The 26,908-nt window shown below is 38.5% G+C and overlaps 1 protein-coding gene across 1 annotated transcript in view; it reads left to right on the top strand.

Annotated features, from left to right (window-relative positions):
* Window positions 1-25,559, top strand: part of LOC145989177 (ras-related and estrogen-regulated growth inhibitor-like protein) — a 75,092-nt gene extending 49,533 nt beyond the window's left edge. Inside the window, exons 3-5 of the mRNA XM_083124471.1 lie at window positions 13,250-13,326; window positions 13,891-14,072; window positions 23,666-25,559. Coding sequence (XP_082980597.1) covers window positions 13,250-13,326; window positions 13,891-14,072; window positions 23,666-23,924 — 518 coding nt within the window. The 3' untranslated portion in view covers window positions 23,925-25,559. The remainder of the gene's footprint in view (window positions 1-13,249; window positions 13,327-13,890; window positions 14,073-23,665) is intronic.
* The last annotated feature ends 1,349 nt before the right edge of the window (window positions 25,560-26,908 follow it).

The following is a 26,908-nucleotide window of genomic DNA, read 5'->3' as shown; positions in this document are numbered from 1 at the left end:
TGATGGGGCAAGATCAGGGCTGTAGGCCGAGTGATTCAATCTCTCTCATCCCAGACGACGAATGTGTTCTGCAGTGACCTTTGCTGTGTGGGGTCTTGCATTGTCGTCCAAGAACAAAACCCCTTGACTCAAGAGCCTTGGTCTCTTGGGTCGAATGGCGGACTTCAGTTTGCTTAGTGTGTGGCAATATCGTGCCGCATTGACGGTCCTTGTAGTGAGCTAATCAAACCAAATGATACCCTTCGCGTCCCAGAGCGAATGAGCTCGGGCACATCGGTCTCCTGCTTCTCTCTATTCTTCGGCACTCTGCGCATGCGCCATCGCTCCTCTGCTTTCGCTCCTCCCGTCGTCAATTCAGGAAAGATTGTCTTTTGTTATGGCAATGTGTTTCCTCACTTTGTAATACAGCTTCCCTGTGAAAAAAAATGACGAAGCTTACTTTCGGAATGTCCCTCGTACAATAAACCAGGGGTTCCCAAACTCTTTCGTTTCACGGCGCCTTTAATATTTCAAGATTTTCCCGCCGCGCCCAAGTCAGAATGAAGGCCTATCTAACACTTGCAACGTTCAGTTAGTGTGGTTAGGTTGCTTGTCTTAAGTTAAAAAAAAAATAAACACATATATCAAATTGTATGTGTAAAAAGTACATCACATCATTTCAGTGAAAATTTTGGAACATTTCGCGGCGCCCCTGTAAGCTAGGCACGGCGCCCCACATATTTCTAGATACGTGCCTGTCTGCGACCTATTCAAACATACCAATCGAATCATGTGTTTTGTTTATACTCGTAGTATTTATAAATTTAATTCATTAGTATCTTCCGTGAATCTGTTCATCACGGTCACCCACATTCAGGATAAAATGGGTTCTTTCGGAGCCTCGAAAAGAGGCGTCAAACAGAAAAACCTTCTCAAGACAAGTGGCTTGCCTCACTCGTTTGGACCAAAACACGCGCTGCTTCTTATGATGTGTGTTGAGACGCGAGACGAGACAAAGACAGGCGTTCTTTGATCTTTTTCCTCTGATCGTCACTCATGCTCATTGTCGCGATTAGCCATAAGTGACAGAAAAGCAACGTTAAAACAAAAACACGAAGATCGAGGTTGCAACACCGAGACCTTCTCACACAAAGTAAAGTTCCCCATGCACCGTGCCATGAAGGCACATTTAAGCGATGCGGGGGTAAGGCCCCACACATTCTCGATCTCTGCCATTTTGGAGGTTATGGGATCACCACCACGCTCCGGCCGACTTTAGCCCCCCCCCCCCCCCCGAGTTGCCCAGGTACCCATTAATTTGAAGCTGAGTTATCCCCAGAGCCGCTTTATGCGGAGACATACAATTCCAAAAATTCCAACCTTAGATCCACCACCTCGGGAATCAAACCAGGGTCTCCCGCGTGGCAGTCAGACACCCTAGCGACTAAGCCACTGCATTAATTTGTTTTCGCAATGCAGTACCTCACGTGGTTAGGTCTGTGTGTTTTTGTGTGTATAAACATATTTTTTTTCGTTTTGGATGAGAAATTTGCTCATTCTTTCAGACTGCAGAATGTGGTTGTATTCCATCATTCCTAAATCTTCCCTTGTGCGTATAGTCTGTCCATGCTCTTGACTATAATAAAACCACTTTTACAATAACATTAAAGTTGGGAGTTCGCAATGGCGATTTAACGGTTTACTAAGAGCAGATTTTGTAAAGTGTCATCTATATCGGTCATAAGTTTGATTGCAGATGTTTTTTCTTCTGCCCTTTAATCGCTGCAGTCTTTCTTCTGATCATACCATGACATTATTCCTTCATTGGCATCACCTAATAGTTTAACACGAATACATACAGGGATATTCAAAATGATGTCCACATCTCTGAACGTTTATTGCAATATAGAAATTGGTAGTTAGTTGTATGAAAAGAGGTAGTATCAAACGAAAGACTACGTTTCACAAATTTTATTACAGTACCAAAGGATAGTCTAATCAAGCCTATGTCCCGACCAGGGGCGTAAATAACACACCCGCAATCCCCGCGGTACGCTGCGCGCACGAGTTTCGGGGGCGCAGTAAGAATAATAAATTAAGAAAGACCGACAGTTCAGAAAAGCTTTCCTCTCGGCGTTAGAATATATTTTCAACCATACATATTATGACTCTACAAGATTTTCTATCTTGCTTTAGATATTTTAGTAAATGAAGGGAAGAATAGATTTCAGAGGATGAGACAAATCAAACGGAACACACCGACAGAGTCTTAGTGGAATCCGCTACTAATTTCTGGAAGAACATGTCTCTTGCACTCTACAGACATTGTTTGTTTTCGAAATCAACTGAAATCAAAAGAGGAAACATGCCGAACATCAGCGACAGCGAAGTTGCAGATTTCCTTTTGACAGAAAACAAAATTCTGGCTAGTAGCATTCCTGAGGTAAGCACTTCTTATATGCTGCATTTCAGTATTTGACTCTACCTGTGATGTCTTCCTCAGCTGAGAGGTTGTTTTCGAAGCTAAAATTGATCAAAAATTACTTGAGTTGAGAAGCACAATGACAAGAGTGAGATTGAGTGGACTGTTGAGCATCGAATGTGATCTGGCTCGAAACTGGACTTGACCAAAATACGACAAGAATTTGCTTTCATCAAAAAACGCTGAGGAATGGTAATGGGCATTTAAGGATATCGTAAGTTTTTTTTAGTAACAATGTATTTTCATACATAATTATAATATATAATTTTTTACAGTTTGTCTGTTGTCTTAACCTCTCGTACCAGTTTTTACATTGATTCAAATTACATGAATGTACGTATTTTCATGTTTCTATCGCTATATCTAATATAAATGTAGGCGTGAATTAATATTTTATAGAAGAAAGCTTTAAAAAATGTAGGGGCGCACAATTGAAGTTTGGGGGGGGGGGGGGCAGAGCGTGTTAGTTACGCTACTGGTCCCGACCGACTCGTGCGACGGACTATGTCATGCTTGTGATGCTGCAGCCATAAACCTTCGGGTTTAAGAACGCTAGAGAGTTCGTTATTTAATTTCTACCATAGCAGAAGGGGTGTAAAGTCTTCCACAACCCCCCTCCCCCCAAAAAAAATCCGTGGTATGAGATTTGGAGATTTTCCCGAGTGACCACAGTTATAAAAGAAGCCGCGAAGCTTTCCCACCACGAGGTCTTTGTGAATAACCCTTTCAATTTTGAAATACTTTTCGATCTTGTGGTCGTGAAGTGAAATTACCAATCTCTCCAACAATTTGAGGACCCCTCCCAATCGGAAAGCCCTGTTATGAGGTAATTTACCCCTGTTCGGTGCAGGAAGAAATTTGCTCCACATCGAGCACCTTGCCTTCTCACTTTCACACGGGGCAAGCGACAAGAAAGTTGCTGAGCTGACGGGAAGCACAAAAGGCGAGGGGGAAAGCGAAGCGAATGGAACGATCAACGATTTTGCGATACCGATTCACTTTCTGTTGCCATTTTCCTCTGCATTTTTTAAATATATATCCTCTCACGTAGCGACCACGTGACTTGGTTGGGTGTGGCAGCGATTATTAGCACTTGAAGGCTCGTTCAGCCACAGACACTCCGGAGTTTGGCTTCTGCATTACGTACCTTATAATGGGTTTGTTTCATAACGTTGTCCGAGGGTTATGCGGCAATTCTTCGTGATGTAAACGTTACGAAGTTTTTGTCGGTGGCTTCTTTCATCCACGTGGATCTGTTTCGCTCTTGGATACTTTGTTTATACAGAGTGATCCATTGAAGTGCAGACCACCGCGTCAGTGTTTGCGCTATCGGCAAGCAAGGCGCTCGCGGCCGTATATCGGCACTGTAAACTGTTCGTGAATCAAGCGCTCAAGTTTCCGTAACTAGTTTAAAGAGTAATTTATTTGCAAGGAACTTCTACGCCCGGGAATCTTGATTCAAATTGCTATGAACTTCACGTGTCGATTGAGTTAAAACATATAAATCATAAATAAATACACGTTGTGCAGTAGAAAACATTTGCTGAGCCATAACACACTTTGCGGTTGAATACACTGCAATGTAAACAATGAATTTCAACATCCGCATGTGCGATATTGTAGTTCTACCTTCCCACACCAGGCGATATTTGATTTGAATTGAGACATCTAGATGGCAGTCAGATCGAATTTCTCGCGGAAGCTCTGCTTATTTTCGCATTGAAAATCCCGGCGTTGGTTAAGACTGGAGGTGAACTCCAACTGGTGGTTGGCTGACCCAAAAGTTGACCAGACATTGAAAACCCGGCCCTTAGAAGAAGAAGACAACGAAAAATGGCTCTAGCAACATCATGCCATTCGTGATTAAAATTATCCGATATGCCATCTGGTGGAGTTTTCCGGAACTACTCTATGTAGGATGTGAAGTCGGTTCAAAGCATTGGAAATGTTCGAAAGAGTAACGTCTACTGTTCAGTTTTTGCTCTAAATAGTTTTGTGGGTCAGGACAAGTGAAAAGTTTGTATGTGTTTCCACCCCGTGGAATCAACAAAATTAAATTTGTAAATAAATCAGGGAAAACAGAATTGTTTGACCGAAAATTGGCATCGGGGATAACATTGAAATGCGGCAAGGATATTAGAAAGAATGCACGAGTCTGTTCACTTTATTTTCCGAAAGATGATTCTATTACCATGAAAGTAAAGTTTTAAATTGTTCTTTATGAATAAAACTTTTTTTTTCGAAAACAATGTATTATGTATGAAATTTGGAACAGGTGCAAGTAGCAAGTCGATTAAGTGCGAAGATGAAAATAGTTTGAAAATTAATTAATGTTTGTAATCATAAAGGTAACCAGAAAAAGAAAATCGACATGCTAACGTTATTGTTTCATTCAGTAAGCCCTTTCTCAGTGAAGAGAGCCTCGGTGAAATTGTGAATTGAATTCTATTATCATTAAACCAGCCTGCCTCTTTTGGGAAAGAACTGCAACGATATGTTTACATTTTTCTCCTGCTCAGGGTTTGCAAATACAGGTGAATTACTTTATTTTCAAATCATTTGCGAGAGCTCCAGTTAGAACCTGAGGTGCAGTCCAAACAGCACTGGTTGGTTGGTTCAGTTGGTGTTTTAAGTTCACTTTTATGCACAGTAAGGCTAATCGGGACTGTTCCTACAGTTTAAAGTGGGATCCGAACCACCATGTGCATCCACCGGGTATAGAACCTGGGACAACTTGATTACAAGGCGACGACGCTACCACTGCACCATCGGGGAGGTCACCAAACAGCACTGCTTTGAAGAACCAGTGCGTATACATTAGTTTCGTCTGCGTTTTCCGTGTTATTTTTGCCTATCATAATTTTCAGCACAGCTTCACCTTCGTTATAGTTCCTGGAATTCCCATTGCATTCGCAATATTTAAAAATAGAGGGTAATTTAAACGTTTCTTCCATACCAGCCATGACAACACGCTGATCTTACGCAGCTACTACTACTGAATGCAAACAAAGATTTATCCTACATAAAGCTGCCATATTGGAAGCGACACTAGCGCTCAGATGATAATTTTAATCGCGAATTACATCTGCACTCGAGACTTAGAGGTCGATTCTGATTGGTTATGCTACGGAAATAGTCGGTTCTGTCCTTGAGAAATGCCATAAGATTTTTCACTTTTCACAGTAGCATTTTGGTCATGGCATAAATGTTAAGAAAAATGCTAAGGAAAAGTGTTTCGAAGGTTTACCGAATTACCGTTTCGATGTAAGGATAACCGGACACGAAATCGCATCAGGGTAGAAAAATCCGGATGCCAGAGAGCAGGAGGATCTGGGGCATCCCGAATGCAAAGCAGGGGGAGATTCCGAAACCAGAGGTCGCTCTCGTTACTTTGACGTGTCGTCCGTAGAAAGTGACATCGGCTGCAACACCTGTTAATGAATCTGTGCGTTTCGTTTCAACTTTCCAACCATTTCTGTCACCAACTTTCTCCTCGAACGCAGGAAAGAGTCTTTCATTCATTCGTGTCCGATGTTATGCCAATCGCCTTCTTCCACGACTGTTTAAACAACCCGAGTGCACTGGAGTGTTCCGTATGGCATCTCCACGAGAACGCTGTTTAAATATGCGTTCGTGGAGTTTGTTTTCGAGCACTCGATATTCCAATAAAAAATAACTCTCTCTTCGACCGTCCGTTCGGTTAACAAGGGGAAAAGTTGCAATCAAGTTTCACGAAATTATCTTGAATGAACGAGAAAATATTCCTCGGTCGTTACTGCCGTGAGTGCTGCACGTGGAGAAACATTTATTTATTTATAGATCCCAACATACCGAGCCCCATTATAGTCCCCGAATTACATAATACAGTGCATCCAATTCCTTGCGAGGCCGAGAGATCGGGAGAAGTGTGGTGGGCGACCAGTAACGTCCCGCTTATTTTTATGGACATATCTTTAGCATGCACATATTTATATTAATATTGCAAAACGAGCACCAACCTATGTTATAAGGAGACCTAGGATTTTTAGGTTCTAAAAAGTGTGCTTTTAGATTCTAAAAATCCTAAAATAGGTCCTAAAATCTTCAGTTAGGCTCGAAAAGTCCTGAAGTAGGTTCAAAAAAACTTAAAATAGTTCAAAATTCCTGAAAAATGCTGATTAGGTATAGTCACAGGCAATGAGAGTGGGACACCTACTTATATCCTGAAATACGCACTATCTTGCATAACGTTATGTGTGTTGCCTAACCCTACGGCGAAAGCAGAACTTACCATTGGAAGTTTGCTATTAAAATCCACTCTTCGCCGTATAGTTAGGCAGCAATCTTTTTTCATGTTATCCACAGGCAAACTCCGGTCTGTGAGGATCATCTAATATGCTGAAAATAATCTTTCAACAAAAACATAGTCAGTGGTGCAAACTTCAGTGCTGAAATGCTAGTTTGCAAGGCGTGAATGCCACAAAGCACCGAAGTGACGCGAAAGTGAGCAAGACCACACAGATCAGACTACTTGGCATCAGACATTTTTCTTTGTTTAGAGCTTTGAAAAATCACCATGGACTTGGAGGGAGGGAAAATCGACAAAGGGTACGTTTCAAACACGTTCGTCATTGAATTTTTTTATATGACATAAAAATCCTGTAAAACCTTTAAAAATATATAAAAACCTAAAAAGAGGCTTGATTTAGGCACATAAACATAAAATAGGTTCTAACAAGAAAAATAGGTTTTCTTAGGCACTAAAACTTCATCAGGTGTTGCATTCTTTAATGAAACACTGACATAACTTATTATTTCTCACATACCTGTAAAGGTAAAAAATAGGTTAAAAACATAGTTATAAGAGTTGTTCAAAGTGATGTCCACCTACACTCACACATTCCTGGTGGCATCGTTTGATGAAATTTTGATATACACGCAAAAGTTCTTCTTCCTTAATTCTTCTCGACTTACGTTGTCAGGGGGCCGTAATTCTTGCACTATAGAAACTCTGTACCAGTGGCGTGCCCAGGATTTCCGAATGGGATGGGTTATGTATACTTTTTCTTGGTAGTCGGCCCTCATCTTGTCATATTTTCCTACCTTTGACCTTCTTTTTAAATACTGGGCGAAAGGGAGGTGTTATAACCCCCATCAACCCCCCCTCCCTTGGGACTGCTCTGTACGGTTTTAACATTAATTTTAGTGGCTTAGTGCTCGTATGTTTTTGACACACCCACCTCCTGTGAAACACGGCGTAGAGGTTTGTTTGGAGAGCGTTCTAACGCTGCCCCAATTTCGTCGAGTTTTTCTTCGGTTAGAATTCGTCGTTTTTGGTTAGAGGTTCTAAAATTTAACGATCCAGTTTTTCGTAATGCAAGGACGAGACGTCTAACCGTCTCTCTACCTGGAGGTGAAACGCCAGGGAATTTCTGTGCAAATTGCCTACACGCGTCTCGACACGAGTCTGTTTTCACGTAAGTGTCATACATAAACAATCTTTGTTCTAACGTGAACTTTGCGGCTGGCATTTCAATCGCCTCACTTACACACAACACACACATACACTGAAATTACACAAAGAAGTAGCACGGCAAGTAACCAAAAACCACATTCTTTCACACAGTACGAAATTAACACGCTCTTGGTTCAAAGTCTGTTCCTCACTCCATTCGCAGCCCTGTCCAGGGCACCTGTAGTCGCGAAAGAAAGAACAACTCAAGCTCGGAGCTTTCAGATTGCAAACAATGCTCACGAAAATGCGGTGATGGTCCTGTAGCTTACAGTGACAGCTGGGGGATGCTTCGAGCACTGCGTCATACCAATAATATTCTCTAAGACTTTTGAATTTAGGGTATCTGAGGAACTTTCATTATCCGAAACTGAAGGTCATTCGATACTTGAAGATATAATTTACATTTTCGAAGGACGAGATATTTTCTCACCAGAAATTAATTAATTTTCTTAATTTATATTAAATTTCTTAATTATCTATTTGAAAAGCAGAACACAGTAGATATCGGGACAGGCCCTACAGTTTATAGTGGGATGTGAAATCAAGATTTTTAGCTACCAAATTGATGCCGTGGTCGATGAGGGAATAACAAAAGAAAATAACAAGTACGAGAAGAATTACGCTGAAAGTACAATCTAGAAATACACGGGAAAAGCAACGGAAAGGAAGGAATGACAACCGAGAATACAAGAGAAGGGAGACATGCCTTCAAGTCCGCATCAATGCCATTTCTGTACAGGGGGATGCATAAATATTATCAGGCAAATTTTCGATCACACTCCTTTTCCGGAATGTCTGGAGTAAGAGAACGCGAACGCGTCCTGGGCGCACGTTACGGGTGTGTGCCTCGTCCAATGAACGCACGGAGGGGAGGTGTCGCGCGGGAGTGGGTGATTCGACTGGCCATTCACGGTCCAGTAGTTCTGTAGTAAACATGAATGCTCGCACATTATTTTTTTTCCTTTCATTCTTCTTGTTTGCAAGGAATGAAATTGTTCTGATGGTCATGCAGAATTGGTCAACAGCTTCCTTGAACATCAGTCTATTCTTTCATCTGAATACTGATCGTCCACTGAGAATGTAAATGTTCTATGTCCAATTTTTAATTTTTTCAGGGGAGCCCTTTAAAGTTTGACATTATATATTTCTTGGATCTTTGTCACCATTTCACTGAAAGTTTGTATCATTGCAATGCAAAGGCTGATATATTGAAACCTCTCTAAAAAGACGTTGTTTCGTTCGGTACTTATGCTGTAATTAATAATTGGAATTGTATAAGATAGAATATTGGCTTTGATTTGAGAGTGCAAAGTAAAATAAATAATTCGCATTTTGGGAAACCAATCAACTACTTTGATTCCACTATTTTTCAAAATTTGTGTCTGTTAAGAAAAAAGAAAGAACCGAAGGCCACAATTATTGCTAAGCAGCTCCCACAAGTGACAGGTTAGAATGCAAGCAATTACTCGGATGGCGCTTGTGGTTGGTTGAGGAAATTGTCGTAGGTTTCATTGGTTGTTGGAGTTTGCATTCTCGTGGCTGCTTTCAATTCTGCATATGGACCAAAAAGACTCCCAATATATCAATATTGGTTGCATGCAGGCATCAGACGATAGAAGAGATGAAACAATTGCGTCCTAAATAGACCACTAACTAACTAACTAACTAACTCTCTAGCCTTCTTAAACCCGAGGGTTCATGGCTGCAGCAACACAGGCCTTCCATCTTTCCCTATCTTCAGCAAGATCTATATACTCTTTTCCATCCCTACCGATTTCCCTTAGGTCCATCTCAACGTTGTCCCTCCATCTTCGTCTTGGCCTTCCTACAGGTCTCTTACCATCAGGTTTCCCAACAAGAATCCTGTATACTCCTCTTTCCTCTCCCATTCGTGCCACATGGCCTGCCCACCTAAGTCTTCTTGATTTAATTATTCTAATAATATCTGGACATGAATACAAATTATGTAGTTCTAAATTATGTAACCTTCTCCACTCACCTGTCTCCTCATCCCTTTTAGGTCCAAAGATTTTCCTAAGGATTTTATTCTCAAATACTCTCAATTTATGTTCCTCTTTCAATGTAAGGGACCAAGTTTCACATCCATATAATACTACAGGCAAAATTACTGTTTTGTATATTTTAACTTTTAGTTTCTTAGATATTAAACGAGAAGACAAAAGTTTATGAAGAGAGAAGTAACATTCATTTCCTGAATTAAGCCTACTTTTTATTTCCTCTTTAATATAATTTTCATTTGTTAATATTACTCCTAAGTATTTGAATTTGGAAACTGGTTCAAACTAGTTGTTATCAATAATTAGATTTTGATTATTACCTAACACTTGGTTTCGGCCTGTAAGCATATATTTAGTTTTCTCTTTGTTAACTTCCAAACCTATCTCTTTAGCAGTTTTGAAAAATATTTTAGCATTATTCTTAATTGTATTCACATCATCCCCCAGTAAGTCTACATCATCTGCATATACTAACAACTGAGTCACACCATTTAATTTTAGTCCTTCTTTAGTTTCTTTTACCTTCCTAACAGCATATTCTAAGGCAAAATTAAAGAGCAATGGAGATAATGCATCTCCTTGTTTTAACCCATCATGAATTGTAAATTTGTCAGACATATTAATACCCACACGAATTTTACTTTCTGTTTCACTGGTGCATATTTTTATCATACTAACAAGCTTCTTAGGTATTCCAAACTCTACTAATATATTATATAATTTATCTCTTTTGACCGAATCATATGCTTTTTTGAAATCAATGAATAGTTGATGGACATTTTGATTATATTCCCACTTTTTTTCAAGTGTCTGTCTGATGTGAAAAATTTGATCTGTAGTTGATCTGTTACGTTTAAATCCACATTGATAATCACCTATAATTTCATTAGCATATGGGGTTAGTCTTGTTAAAAGAATGTTAGATAATATTTTATATGTTGTTGAGAGTAGAGAAATTCCACGGTAATTATTGCAGTTCATTTTATCACCTTTTTTAAACACAGGGACAATTATGGATTCTTTCCACTGTTGAGGGATTTCTTCTTTATTCCATATTAAACAAATTAATTTATGAATTTGACATATTAATGAATTTCCACCATATTTAATTAACTCAGCTGGTATTAAATCAATGCCAGGTGCTTTGTTATTCTTTAGCCTTCTAATAGCATCTTTAACTTCAGTCAAGTTAGGTTCTGGAACTAAAGGTTCTGCTGTGTGTACTTCATTCACTACTGATTTATCTCCTACATGGACATTTAAAAGGTCATTAAAGTAGTTCTTCCATCTATTTAGAATATCGCTTGGGTCAGCAAGAAAATCACCGTCTTTATCTTTTATCAAGTTTACTTTAGGTTGCCACCCCTTTCTAAACTCATTTACACCTTTATATAAATCTCTGATATTTTTATTTTTGCTGTTTGTTTCAATTTCGTTAATTTCGCTTTTCAAGTAATCTCTTTTTTTACTTCTAAACGTTCGGTTAACTTCTCGCTTTATTCTATTATAATTGTTTAGATTTGTATCATCAGAGTTATTTAACCACCTAAGTCTAGCCTCATTTCTTATTTCTATTAGATTATGACATTCATTATCAAACCATGGCTTACTTTTTCTCCGTTTATGGTATCCTATACTTTCTTTAGCTGCTGATTCTATTGCATTACGTATGTGCTCCCAATTCTTATTTACGTCTGTTTCATTTATATTTTCATCATCATTTAAATCCTACAAAATATCAAATCTATATGACAGTTTAATTTGGTAATCTTTCTTAATTCTTTCATCAGTAAACTTTCCTGTATCAAATTTTAGAACTTTTAGATTTTGTTGCTTATGATTTATCACTGAGAGTCTTTCTCTTAATTTAGCAATTACTAAATAATGGTCACTGGCACAGTCAGCACCTCTATGTGTACGAACGTCAATTATACTAGTATGCCTTCTCTTATCAATGAGAATATGAGCTATCTGATTATGAATTTTACCATCTGGAGAAGACCAGGTATATTTATGGATATCTTTATGTTTAAAAGTGGTACTTTTCACAATTAAATTCTTTGAGGTTGCAAAAGTAATCAATCTTATACCATTATCATTACTTAATTCATGAAGACTTTCTTTACCAATCGTAGGTTTAAATGTCTCTTCTTTGCCAAGCTGTGCATTACAGTCACCTAACAGAATTTTCATATCATACTGAGAAAATTTATCAAAGACCTGTTCTAACTGTGTACAAAAATCATCTTTAGTATTATCATCTTTATCTTCCGTTGGTGCATGTATGTTTATTAAAATAATTTTACACCACCTACCCTGTAAAACTGCATATGATATCCTATCATTAATAAATTCTACTGTTTTAAGAGCCGAGATAATTCTATTATTTATAAAAAAGCCTGTTCCAAAATTATGATTTTCAGTACCACCATAGAAAAAAGTATAATTTTTAGTTTTACAATTCCCTTCTCCTGGCCACCTAACTTCCTGGACAGCTACTACATCTAATTTATACTTAACTATCTCATTAACTGTACACTGAAATGCCCCAGGCCGGTAAAGGCTCAGAACATTCCAGGTGCCTAATTTAATATCCTTATTCCTAATGTAGATCTTATCCTTAGTCCAGGGACCTCCCAAAGTAGTCCCCACCCGGAGATCCGAACGGGGGACTATTTTACCTCCGGAATATTTTACCTTGGGAACATCCATGGCCTTATATTGCCGATTCTTGACATGGCTTTTTACAGTGCAGAGTTGTCAGCTCTACGCCTAACCCCCAATATGAATGGAGGAACTACTACACAAGATAAACACAAACACATTAGACAGCACAATTACTGCACAAGATGAACACAAACACATTAGATAGCACAACTACTACACAAGACACACACAAACACATCACAACTATAACACAATATAAACACAAACACCCCATAACTACTACACAATATAAACACAAACAAACTACACACCACAACTACTACACAAGACAAACACAAACAAATTAGACAACACAACTACTACGCAAGGCAAGACAAACATACTAGACAGCACAATTACAACACAAGACACATACATACACACCACCGATACTACACAAGACAAACAGAAACACATTCGACAGCATTACTACTACACAAGATAATAGACCACAGCCAAAATATCTCTATTTGTTTACAATTTGTAGATAGAACTTTTGCATTCTCAATGGACGTAATGCTTCAGTTCCAAATAATATTTCTAAGTTAATTGTTGTCTCTTTCTTTGCAGATTTCCTCTACCGACACAACGTCACATTTGATAACGTCACGACGGAAGTTGAGATCTTGGATACTTGCAAATGCGCCGTGGGTGACATTTCTTTATAACTATATTAACTTTGCTTTTATGCATGTTGATTCTATTAACCATACCAATGTGGTTCAATTTAAACTTAAGAGTTGAGCTTTCATTTATAAATTTACAAGAATGTGCTACTATAGATTAAAGCCTAAACTAAGTACATTGTTGTAATGTACAAATTATGAGCTGTCATATTATGGACTAAAGATAGAAACGTCTATCACTTGGAAGATCTAGTAAGTGATAACTTACCTATGCAATATGAGATCACGTGGAACGCATTCACGAGGTTCAGCTATTTCGTTTGTTTGTCCTCAAGTTACAGAACTATAGGTACAGGCAACAAGTTCAATCACGTCATTCAAACTGTCTGAATGACATTCTAACGTCATCTGTTGAATTAACCACGTTAATACTTGTAAACAGCAAATACACCATATTGAATTCAGGTACCTTAATTTTAAAATAGATGCATGAACACGCATTAAGAAGTTTATATTCTTGTAACTAAAAAAAAACCTCTGTCTCCATGTGTAATAACACCATTAAATGGCTTTTCTCTGTTTTAGGCCATCGGTTGCCTGTACGATCACATCCGGTGGGGCGAGGCGTTCGTCGTGGTGTACAGCGTATGCGACAGGGACAGCTTCAACGACGCCCACGAGATCCTCGACAAATTGTCCAAGCTGAAGCTCCACAACTACTTCACGGCGCTGCTCCTGGGCAACAAGAGGGACCTCGAGCACTCACGGTACGTCCAGGGGGCCCTGACCCCCCAGAAAGACTTAATAAGTACTAAAATTCAATAATGAAATTATAAAATAACTCAAATTAAATAATGAAATAATAAAATAACTAAAATTAAATAATGAAAGTAATGAAATAACAAAAATTCAATAATCAAACAATAAAATAACTAAAATGAAATTATGACCTTAGCTATACGTAAGTTAGATAATGATTGATTGATTTGTTGGTTTAAGTCCACTTTATGCACAGAAAGGCTAATCGGGACTGGACCTATAGTTTAAAGTGGGATCCGAACCACTTGTGCTTCCACCGGGTATCGAACCCGGGACCCCTTGATTACAAGGCAACGACGGGCCCATCGGGGAGGCCCCAGTTAGATAATGAATACGTGCTGTGATATCACTATCCTTATAACGTAGTTTTACCTATTCATGTAATAAAATATAATTAATTTGAATATTTTAGTTAATACTATTATTAATTAGCTAGCCGCGGTAAAAAAAAATGTTAGGGCGTCTAACTACCATGCGAGAAACCCGGGTTCGATCCCCAGCGGGGGAGAACTGGAATTTTTTCCACCTGTTAAAGCGGCTCCAGTGTCCACCCAGCATCGTATAAAATGGGTACATGGAGGAAACTCTCGGAAGTAATGGCGGCCAGGGGCGTGGTGCTGATCGCATCACTCCCATCTTCGGTCGTGATCAAGGAAGTGTGGGGCTCTAACTCCACACCCTTTATACGCCTTCATAGCGTGGTGCAAAGCATAGGGGAAAACTTTACTTTTTTATACTATTATTAATTATAATTATTTTTAATTTATTTAATGCAATTATAATTATTTTAATTTAAACTTTATTATTATTATTATTATTAATATGAGACACTTGGTTCGGACATCCCCGAAATATATGAAGATAGCATGTCCAGCTATCATGGATGTAGCTAGACTGATGTAGTCGTAAGGAGAGGGGGCCTCTCCGATGGCGCAGTGGTAGCGTCGTAGCCTTGTAATCAAGGGGTTCCGGGTTCGATACTCGGTGGAGGCACAAGTGGTTCGGATCCCACTTTAAACTGTAGGTCCAGTCCCGATTAGCCTTACTGTGCATAAAGTGGACTTAAAACACTAAATCAATCCAATCCAATCGTAAGGAGAGGGAATTTGAACACGCCCCCGCAGTTATATACAGCTTAATATCACTTATAAATTATATATTAATAATTTTCATTAGATAATGTATTTGCTTCCACACAATTTGTCCCATATTATTTTTATTATTATTACATTTATATTTAACTTAGTGTATATCCCAAGCACAACAACTGTAAAGATGAATCCGATTGTGATCTTCATGCAGTTTTCTAAGCAAATAATTTGAACTTTCTATTGAGGTAAAATTTCCTCTTATACGCGGATAAAAGTAATGTTTATTTCCAATAACCTGTGATATATATAGGCATGGAAAATCTCAAGGGTTACAAGTGGAGTATTAAAGAGTATTGTCTACAAATAGTTTACAATATATGATTGTTAAGAATATGACTAGTTCTAAAAAGATTACATAAAATTTTACATACGTAAAAGAGATATTACTATACAGAATTTCGAGACATGAGGACATACATGTTACAAACATTACAAAATGATTATAGATTAAAATTTAAAGAAAGTAATAATGAATAAGGATGGAATAATTAAATAACTAGAGTATTATTAGCTAATGTCTAGTCCTTCTGTATTTTCCATAAATTCAGTTAGACTATATAATGCTTTGTTTAGAAAATAGTTTTTTATAGCTAATGTCTGTTTATTTTGGGGCGTGAGTATTGTAATATTGTTCGGGAGGTTATTATAAAACCATATTCCAGCATTCAGTGGTGTGTTTTTTGTAACTAAGTAGTCTGTTTTGTTTTAGGTGGTAGTCATTTTTTTTTACCTGACCAGTATTTAATTGATTGATTGATTGATTTAGTTTATTTTACTTCGCGTTTTCTGCCTCTTGGCTAATTTGCGAAGATGGGGATGAGTGATGAATTGATGAAACTGATGAATGGACATTCACAAACAACCAAGCCCGACCGGGATTCGAACCCGGGACCCTTGGCGTCGCAGCGCGATGTGCTAACCACTCGGCCACAGGGTCGGGCTGACCAGTATTTAAAGCAAATAAGATAACTTTACATATGGATTGAAAAAACAGCCATCATTTGTTGCTCCTTAAAAATGTCCTTACAAGAAGTCATGTAACCTAATTTGAACATAATTCTCAAGGCCCTTTTTTGAAGTCTTAGTATTCTGGAGATTTTAACACGAGAAGCTCTAACTCATACCATGGAAATTGTGGAAAATCTTAGTTCACAGATTGCATTCACTAGATAGTTGCTTTGGAAAATTGGCTTCCAGAACCTTGAAGACAATGGATACTGAATTACAAACAACCTCCCCAAGCCTCCTGGCAGAATTCTGAACAGATCTAATTTTTCAGACTTTGAAGCATCAGTGTCAATCTTCAAATCGAGAGAAATTTTCAATCGAAAATTCTGCCTTTCATGTATATGAAAGGATGTGGAAGTAATGTGATGTTATTTTAGCATTAAACAAATGTTTTTTCTTCTTCTAAAAGTGTATACAACGTGGAACAGCATAATTTATAAACACTCTTGTGCACTTTCCAATTAAATAGATTCATTTCTGATTGGATTTCAAAACTCTCTTCGTGCAACTTGTAAAACATTTTAAATCTTTTTGTCTGTTTTCAAATGTACTTCATGTCTATTGCTTCTTAATAACATAAGCTACCTGGATCCAATATGGCCTACCTAAAGTTTGTGATTGTTTCTAATGGCGTACAAGGTCAGAAAAATAAAACTAATGGGAAGATTTAAAAGAGAGGAGAGTTCTGGACATTTACTGGACAGTTCCAAATAATAACATGGGTGCAGGAAAGGTTTTCTTAGAAAGTAAGGTATACGCCAAATTGGTAGGTCTACATATATACCCAATATGGTCTAGTAATATATTTTGTTCTTCCACACCAAAAAATGCAACATAAATTGTAAACAAAGTACCACAATGTTACTTTTGTAGCTAGTGGCAACACTGCTGTATATACGCCATGAAACTGAACCGGTGCTTCTCACTTATACTACGTGTTAGTTTGATACCTAAACTATCTCCCAGTAAATGAACTCTTCCTTCCAACACTAGGCGCATGCGCAGTGACGAGAGGAATAGAGTATCGTTGGAGTTGGCGGTCTAAAGTTGTATACTCAGTCAGAACACCACTAATGTAAAAGTGCTGGTGATTCCAGCCGTACCTCCAGGAGGGATCGTCAATGCGTAGTATTACTGTTCATTTTTGGAACATAACCTGCGACCTGAGTTGCGAAAGAAGAGGGGACACTTTCTGCTGAGAATCATCCCATCATTTTGCACGACAATGCTCGGGCGCATGTATCGCAACCTGTGGCTGATTTGTTAGCTCCATGGGGCTGGCAGGTGCTCTACCAGCCCCTGTGACTTTTGATTTGATCCCTAAGATGAAGGACATTCGTTTTCGAACTATTGCAGAGATTCTTCAGGCAATAGACCGCTCCATTCGAACCATCAACAGAACAGGAACTGCTACAGAAATACTACGACTTCCACATCGCTGGCAACGTTTGCACACAATGCTGATGACTACATCAAAGGACTGTAAAAGTTTCACAAAGGTACTATACTGTGAAAATTAATTGGGACAAAGCAAAAAATCACACATGCTTTATATCATGTTATGCCTTGATATACACTGATAAATACCTGTATCAGTATGAAGTATGTCCTCCTTTAGCAGAAATTACCTCTTGAAGTCGTTTAGGCATTGACTTCACTAATGTACTGCACACATTTTTGACTTCATCATCGTGGAAACACACTGCTATAGCTTTCGTTGTCATGCTTAATTTGGTTGTACAGTCCATTTTACCTAAACGTCTCTTCAAAATATTCCACAAGTTCTCGATTGGATTTATGTCTGGTGAATTTCCAAGCCAATCAAGTACATTAATTTTATTTTCCATCATGAATTTCCTTACCAATTTTGAATTGTGACATGCGGCCAAGTCATGTTGAAATGTCCCGTCAAAGGTTTGCATGAATGGAACAATCTGCCGTTGTAATATTTCTATGTACTTGGATGAATTCATCATACCTTCAATAGGAACTAAGCTTCCAGTGCCATTTACTGAGAAAAAAAACGTTTTACTGTTTGTTGAACATGCTCAGGTCTTAAGAGTTCACACTTGCTTCGTCTAACGACGTTTGCTTTGTAACCCTGCACAAATAAATGAGTATCATCACTGAAAATCACCTCCTTCCATTCAGCAGCAGTCAATGATTTATATTTTGGCCCAGTTTAAACGTTTTTTCTTCATGGCAGCACTCAAAAATTGTTTTTTCGTTGGTTTTCTTGCTGGCCGGCCAGCTTCCAGAAGCATACGGCGCACAGTTGAATCACTAACACCATAACCACTAGCCAATAAATCTCTTTGAAGGTCTTTGCTTGTTTTTGTTGGATTAATTTGACTATTTCTGATTAGAATTTTATCGGTTCTTGGAGTTGTTTTCCTTTTTATTCCACATTTACCTCCTTTTTGGAGACTATGATCCAGATGCTTTGAATGTCGTAAGAATTCTTGATACACCTGATTTGCCGACACCAACTGCACCCGCGATATCTCTCACTGTCATAGAGGTGAGGTGTGCTCTTTAAGAGCAATAATTTTTGCACGCTACCTTGGAGTAATATCCATTTTTACATAGCGGAAAGCAACACGTATCGCACAGAGCACAAAAACTCACATTCATCTGTCACACGCACACACTCACAACTGAAGCTGAAGTGGCTATTTCCAGTTTAAAACCAGTCAAACCACATTCAATGGCACCACCTCAATGCAGATAACACCGGTTGAAGCCGGGTTCAGACAACAACTGGCAATCACATTCAAATTCTGTGAAAAAAGTAGCTTGTCCCAATTAATTTGCACAGTATAGTATCCCTTTCGTATCATTTGTAAATTAATAGTTACCACTATTAAATTTCCAACCCACGTACATTGACACACTTGCATTTTACGAGTATTTACATAATGACGCACGAGATGAGATTACTCAAAGATATAACATCGTTTACAAAGCAATAAACAAGGAAGTGTCATAACTTGTCACCAGAAGGCCATGGATGAGATTACACATCACAGTCTGGGCAAATGTAAGATCCTATATTATCCTTAGTGAGCCCCACACACTCTACGTTAACATAAGAGTAACAAATTTCATATTTGCGCATGCCTTTAAGGATATCTTCCTATGTAGTGCATATTGATTCTATCTTACATAGTGTTCGTAAGCAGGACTTTAGACTAAAGTCTGAACTAAATACGAGGATCATTCGGAAAGTAACTTCTGTTTCGGTATAAAAGAAACACCAGGACATTGTGAGAATTTTTATTGTATACAACTGAAAGAGACAACTCTAACCTATTTTTCTACATAAGCACCGTTTCTGTTGAGACACTTATCATATCGGCGAACAAGGTTTAAAATACCCATGTCAAACTCATCTGCCGCCTGTGCATTCAGCCATGCAGTAACACTGCCCTTGAGCTCCTGGTCATTGTTGAAGCGCTGTGCCCCTAACATCTTTAATTTGTACACAGGCATAGGTTAATGTTCACTAGAAGTATTTGGAATTGTTGACATGAGGCACCGTAAAATCAATCTGGGCTGTAAGGAGTAATGATTGTTCTCTAGCAATGCTCGAACCAAGGACCTTCTCCAACATTTTCAGTGGGAATTGTTTGATCACCATCCTTACAGCCCAGATTTGGCCCCTAGCGATTATCACCTCTTTCCACAAATGAAGAAGTGGCTAGGGGCACAATACTTCAACAATGACCAGGAGCTCAAAGACAGTGTTACTGCATGGCTGAATGCACAGGCTTCAGGTGTCCTTGAAATGGGTATTGTAAACCTTGTTCGCCGATATGATAAGTGTCTCAACAGAAACGGTGCTTATGTAGAAAAATAGGTTAGAGTTGTCTCTTTCAGTTGTATACAATAAAAATTCTCACAACGTCCTGGTGTTTCTTTTATACCCAAACGGAAGTTAATTACCGAATGACCCTAGTACATTTTTGTAAATTACAAATTAACTAACTCTTTAGCCTTCTTAAACCCGAAGGTTCATGGCTGCGGCAACACAGGCCTTCCATGTGTCCCTATCTTGAGCAAGATCTATATACTCTTTTCCACCTCTACCGATTTCCTTTAGGCCCATCTCAACGTTGTCCCTCGATCTTCGTCTTGGCCTTCCTTTAGGTCTCTTACCATCAGGTTTCCCAACAAGAATCCTGTGAACTCCTCTTTCCTCTCCCATTCGTGCCACATGGCCTGCCCACCTAAGTCTTCTTGATTTAATTATTCTAATAATATCTGGACTACAAATTATGTAGTTCTAAATTATGTAACCTTCTCCACTCACCTGTCTCCTCATCCCTTTTAGGTCCAAATATTTTCCTAAGGATCTTATTTTCAAATACTCTCAATTTGTGTTCCTCTTTCAATGTAAGGGACCAAGTTTGACACCCATATAATACTACAGGCAAAATTACTGTTTTGTATATTTTAACTTTTAGTTTCTTAGATACTAAACGAGAAGACAAAAGTTTATGAAGAGAGAAGTAACATGCATTTCCTGAATTAAGCCTACTTTTTATTTCCTCTTTAATATAATTTTGATTTGTTAATATTACTCCTAAGTATTTGAAATTGGAAACTGGTTCAAACGAGTTGTTATCAATAATTAGATTTTGATTATTACCTAACACTTGGTTTCGGCCTGTAAGCATATATTTAGTTTTCTCTGTTAACTTTCAAACCTCTCTGTTTAGCAGTTTTGAAAAATATTTTAGCATTATTCTTAATTGTATTTATATCATCCCCTAATAAGTCTACATCATCTGCATATGCTAACAACTGAGTCATACCATTTAATTTTAGTCCTTCTTTAGTTTCTTTTACCTTCCTAACAGCATATTCTAAGGCAAAATTAAAGAGCAATGGAGATAATGCATCTCCTTGTTTTAACCCATCATGAATTGTAAATTTGTCAGACACATTAATACACACACGAATTTTACTTTCTGTTTCACTGGTGCATACTTTTATCATACTAACAAGCTTCTTAGGTATTCCATACTCGACTAATATATTATATAATTTATCTCTTTTGACTGAATCATATGCTTTTTTGAAATCAATGAATAGCTGATGGACATTTTGATTATATTCCCACTTTTTTTCAAGTGTCTGTCTGATGTGAAAAATTTGATGTGTAGTTGATCTGTTACGTTTAAATCCACATTGATAATCACCTATAATTTCATTAGCATATGGGGTTAGTCTTGTTAAAATAATGTTAGATAATATTTTATATGTTGTTGAGAGTAGAGAAATTCCACGGTAATTATTGCAGTTCATTTTATCACCTTTTTTAAACACAGGAACAATTATTGATTCTTTCCACTGTTGACGTATTTCTTTTTTATTCCATATTAAACAAATTAATTTATGAATTTGACATATTAACGAATTTCCACCATATTTAATTAACTCAGCTGGTATTAAATCAATGCCAGGTGCTTTGTTATTCTTTAGCCTTTTAATAGCATCTTTAACTTCAGTCAAGTTAGGTTCTGCTGTGTGCACTTCATTTACTTCTGATTTATCTCCTACATGAACATTTAAAAGGTCATTAAAGCAGTTCTTCCATCTATTTAGAATATCGCTTGGGTCAGCTAGAAAATCACCGTCTCTATCTTTTATCAAGTTTACTTTAGGTTGCCACCCCTTTCTAAATTCATTTGCACCTTTATATAAATCTCTGATATTTCTGTTTTTGCTGTTTGTTTCAATTTCGTTAATTTTGCTTTTCAAGTAATCTCTTTTTTTACTTCTAAACGTGCGGTTAATATCTCGCTTTATTGTATTATAATTGCTTAGATTTGTATAATCAAATTTATTTAACCACCTATGTCTAGCCTGATTCCTTATTTCTATTAGATTATGACATTCATTATCAAAGCATGGCTTACTTTTTCTCCGTTTATGGTATCCTATACTTTCTTTAGCTGCTGATGCTATTACATTACGTATGTGCTCCCAATTCTTATTTACATCTGTTTCATTTATATTTTCATCATCATTTAAATCCTGCAAAACATCAAATCTATTTGACAGTTTAATTTGGTAATCTTTCTTAATTTTTCATCAGCAAATTTTCCTGTATTAAATTTTAGAACTTTTAAATTTTGTTGCTTATGATTTATCACTGCGAGACTTTCTCTTAATTTAGCAATTACTAAATAATGGTCACCGGCACAGTCAGCACCTCTATGGTACGAACGTCAGTTATACTAGTATGCCTTCTCTTATCAATGAGAATATGATCTATCTGATTATGAGTTTTACCATCTGGAGAAGACCAGGTATATTTATGGATATCTTTATGTTTAAAAGTGGTACTTTTCACAATTAAATTCTTTGAGGTTGCAAAAGTAAACAATCTTATACCATTATCATTACTTAATTAATGAAGACTTTCTTCACCAATCGTGGGTTTGGCTAGAGATATAAGCACCTATCACTTGGAAGATGTAGTAAGAAATAAGTTATGCATACAATGTTAGATCATGTAGAACAGATTCACGGGGTCTAGCTATTTCGCTATTTTGTCTTGTACTAGAGGCGCAGTCGGACAGTCTAAATGAAATACTAACATCATCTGCTGAATTAACCATGTAATTAATGGGAAACGGCAAATAGGCCATATTGGGTACTATAGGCCGTATTGGGGGTGTAAGGGGGTGATCCTTCCAAGTAGTACACCAAATTGTCAATCTGACTTCCACGTACTACACCCTGGACTGCATTTCGCAGACTAACGAGGCTCTGGCGTCTGGACCTACGGCCAGTACAATCCTTGTAGGGCTGTGTGTGTGTGTGTGTGTTGTCCTGTGTTTCGACCTTGTATGTGCTGAGTGTCCCTTTACAGCCTCAGCTTTTACCGAAGTAAGAATTTTTTAGTTGTCCGACATTACATTGATTGATTGATTTGCTCACTTTATGCACATATAGGGTAATCGGCACCGGACCTACAGTTTACAGTGGGATCCGAACCACTGTGCAATGTGCCTTCACCGGGTATCGAACCCGGGACCCCTTGATTACAAGGCGACGACGTTACCACTGCGCCATCGGAGAGGCCCCCAAATCCGACATTACAGTAAAGTTATTTAGATACATTTTAGTTGTGGTAAGGAGCTGGACCCCGTATAATGTGACGGGTGCAAAATAGTCTCAAGTGCTGACTCACCCAAAATTTCCACTTCAACCCATCAATCAATAGACCAAATTCGGTTCAGATATCTTATATATTACATTCGAACAGGCAATGTATATTTTTATAATGTTATATATTAAATATCAACTTTTGGCTTGATTGTTTTGACTTGCGTAAGATGAACTCGGACTGAATGTCTTTACTGTTGCAGGGAGATTTGCGTGGACGCTGGCCAGGAGCTGTCGCTGCAGTTCGGCTGCCAGTTCTACGAGGTGAGCGCCGCCGAGAACTATGCAGGGGTGTCCCTGGCCTTCCAGAGTCTGCTGAGAGAGGCACGGTCCGTGCAGCTTCTGCGCGCTCTGCCCATCCGCCGAAAGCTGGGCGTCAACAGCGTCTCCAAGGTCCTGGGAACGATATTCGGGAAGAACAGCAAATCCGAGAGAAAGAAGAGGCCTTCGCTCAGCATATGACGCCGCTGCTGGTCAAGTTCGTTCCGGTCGGAAGTTAATCTTGGAGCCGTTGCTTCGTTTGGAGGCTTCTGCAGCCAAAAATGACGCGAAAGTCAAGCAGAAAGAAACCCAACCGGCCTGTTCTTGTTCCGTTGGTTGTGAAATACAAAGGGTTTCAATGGCTCTTGGCCCCTGATTTTCGCTTATAAATGTAATGAAATTTACTACGGATATACCTTGGTGTGTGAGAAGCATGGTGACGTCAGAGCGAGATGCATGACTGCACACGTTATTTCCAGTCTCTCACCAAATATTGAATGGAAGACTTTGCAGGCCCCAAACTGTGCAATAAATTGTCGTCGCTGGCACGCCTTCATGGACTCCGTTTTCCAGTACGTGCGAACGATAAACACACGCTGTTCCACCGAGTTCCGACTCATACTCTACTGCTTTGTTACTGTACTGTAATCACGAACCACTCTTGTAAGAACGAACTTTCAACCGAACCCGAACAAACACAAACAACTATCAAGTGCGTCACAACAGCAGGGCGAAGAACTCAGACTGAAAGCGCACGTCGGCATGATTGACATTTAACGGCAGAACCGCCCAGACGCATGCTCATGCCCACGCAAGGTATAGAGAGACTCTGGCGCCATCTCCAATGACGTCATCATGCTTCTCACACACCAAGGTATGTTCGTAGCAAATTTCATTACATTATGACCAATAGTTTGATTTTTATAAGCGAATATCAGGAGCCGAGAGCGAGTGAAACACCCTTTAAATATCTATCAAGACGAGAAGAACGTTGGTTACGAAAGGACGCTCGTAGGTTTAACTCACAGACCTCCAGGTACCAGTCTGGAAACATGAGCCTTATATCATGGGTCCTTGAAGCCAAAAATTTCGAAGCGGGGGGATACTATCATGGCTGCGAGTACACCTTCATATTTCCACTTGTGACAACTATTTTGAAGATTGTGAGTCATTGCACCACAGAAGATTGTAATTATCAAGTTTACGAAGCAATATATAACTCTACACAACACATTTCACTCCACAAGTGAGAACAAATAATTTCTTCATAAATATGAAAACAATAACAAGCTGTAATGCGCAGCTCCGCCATATTTCTATCTCCCTGGCTATGCGCCAGCGAAGATGAGTGGCTTCAAACAAAAGGACATAGTTTCCAGTCTGTAATTAGATGTCTGTGGTTTAACTCCTGAAATGTACGCTGCAGTGTTTGCATAAAGTGACACTTTTGATCTCAGACTTGGCGAATACGCATTCACGTTCGACTTTCCTACCTATTAGACTGTAAGACAATAATCTGTGTCTGTGGACATGAACGTGATTCCTCAAGAAGTGAAACAATGAAAAATCATTTGTAATTTTGTGATGAAACTTCCATGTTGGAGGTAGAGTAATAAAATGTAATACTAAGAGGCTAATTTGAATACATACGGTAAATATTTTTTTACAATTAAAGCTTTCAGAAAAGGAGTGTGCACGATCATGTTGAAAATGAGTAGCAGACCTACTCTTAAATTTTCAGCTTCTTCCTCATCAATGCCTTATTTGTCAATTGTGAAATGATTAAATACATTTATCAGACATTCAGTGTAGTAATAAGATGTATAATTTTTTAATAAAAAGGTAAACATTAATTGTATTTTTCCCAACCTTTATTAACTACTTTTTATTCGACGCGGTATTTTCCTTGTCAAGTCTTAGAATTGAAAGATGATTGACTTATTGATTGATTTGATTTATTTTATTTCGCGTTTCTGCCACTTTTGGCTAATTGTGAGATGAGGATTAATGGTGATAGGATGAAATAGACGAAGGGATAATCACGAACACACATGGACAGCACCCAACACAATCCCATAGACAGAGAGGATTATACTGGCCATGGATCTAGACTCCAGAGCCTCGCTAGTCTTCAAAATGCAATCCAGGGTGTACTGGTGGAAGGGAGGTTGACATTTGGATGTAGGGTCACCCCTTCCTTACACCCTTAGAATTGAAATTGTGTTGGTTGAACGAAATTGGCTGCTATAACTTGGCAACTTTAAAAACAAGACGCTGCAAATAGCTGTTGAGCAGCTCACACCACATTTTCCCACTCCATTCTCCTCAGCGACGTTGGTTCGCAGTGTTGCAATCTGGAGGGAGCGGAATGATCTGAGGATTTTCAACGAAATTTGTATTCGCTTTTTCCTGGGCTGTTTTTTACCTGTCGGAGTACAGAACTTCAGCTCACCTTACGCCAATGACTCTTTTCCTTCTTTTAAAATTTGAATTCCCCGATGGCGCAGTGGTAGCGTCGTCGCCTTGTAATCAAGGGATCCCGGGTTCGATTCCCGGTGGAGACACATAGTGGATCGGATCCCACTTTAAATTGTACGTCCAGTCCCGATTAACCTTTCTGTGTATAAAGTGGACTTAAAACAACAAATCAATCAAAACCCTTCCTGTTCCAACCATAAAGTGATCATACAGAGTACATGTCTGGATATTTTCGGCACGAGATATGTTCAAAATTTCCCGATACTGTGGAAATCTTGAATTCTACACGCTATTCTCAGCTAATCCTTGTTTTTGTATTTCCAGAATAAAAACTAACAATTCCGGAGAAATTTCAGACACTTGCAATGCATAAAACGTCGAGAATTAACCTCTTTAAAAATAGCCATTTGGAATTTCCCGAGTGTTGGGGCTTGGAGAAATCGTTTCCCAGAGTCGGGAACTGCGGGAGCTATTCGCCCCCCCCCCATTATAAGTCAAAGAACCATCACAAGAAGAAGAGTTTGATAGTGTTTGATAGTGACGTAACTTCTGCAGCATCGGTCAACCAATCAGTGAGTAGAATTATATCTCCTTCGCATCGCACACACCTGGCGCCGTGCACCACGTGATCATACAGCTGTTGGCTTGGCTGTAATGACAAAATAATAATAAATATTCACGAATATTACTTCTTCAACAAGAAAATA

Source organism: Lepisma saccharinum, chromosome 6 (assembly GCF_977018435.1).
Source record: "Lepisma saccharinum chromosome 6, izLepSacc3.1, whole genome shotgun sequence".
Lineage (NCBI taxonomy): Eukaryota > Metazoa > Arthropoda > Insecta > Zygentoma > Lepismatidae > Lepisma > Lepisma saccharinum.
Note: the sequence above shows the minus strand (reverse complement) of the source record. Positions and strands in the feature narration are given on the sequence as shown.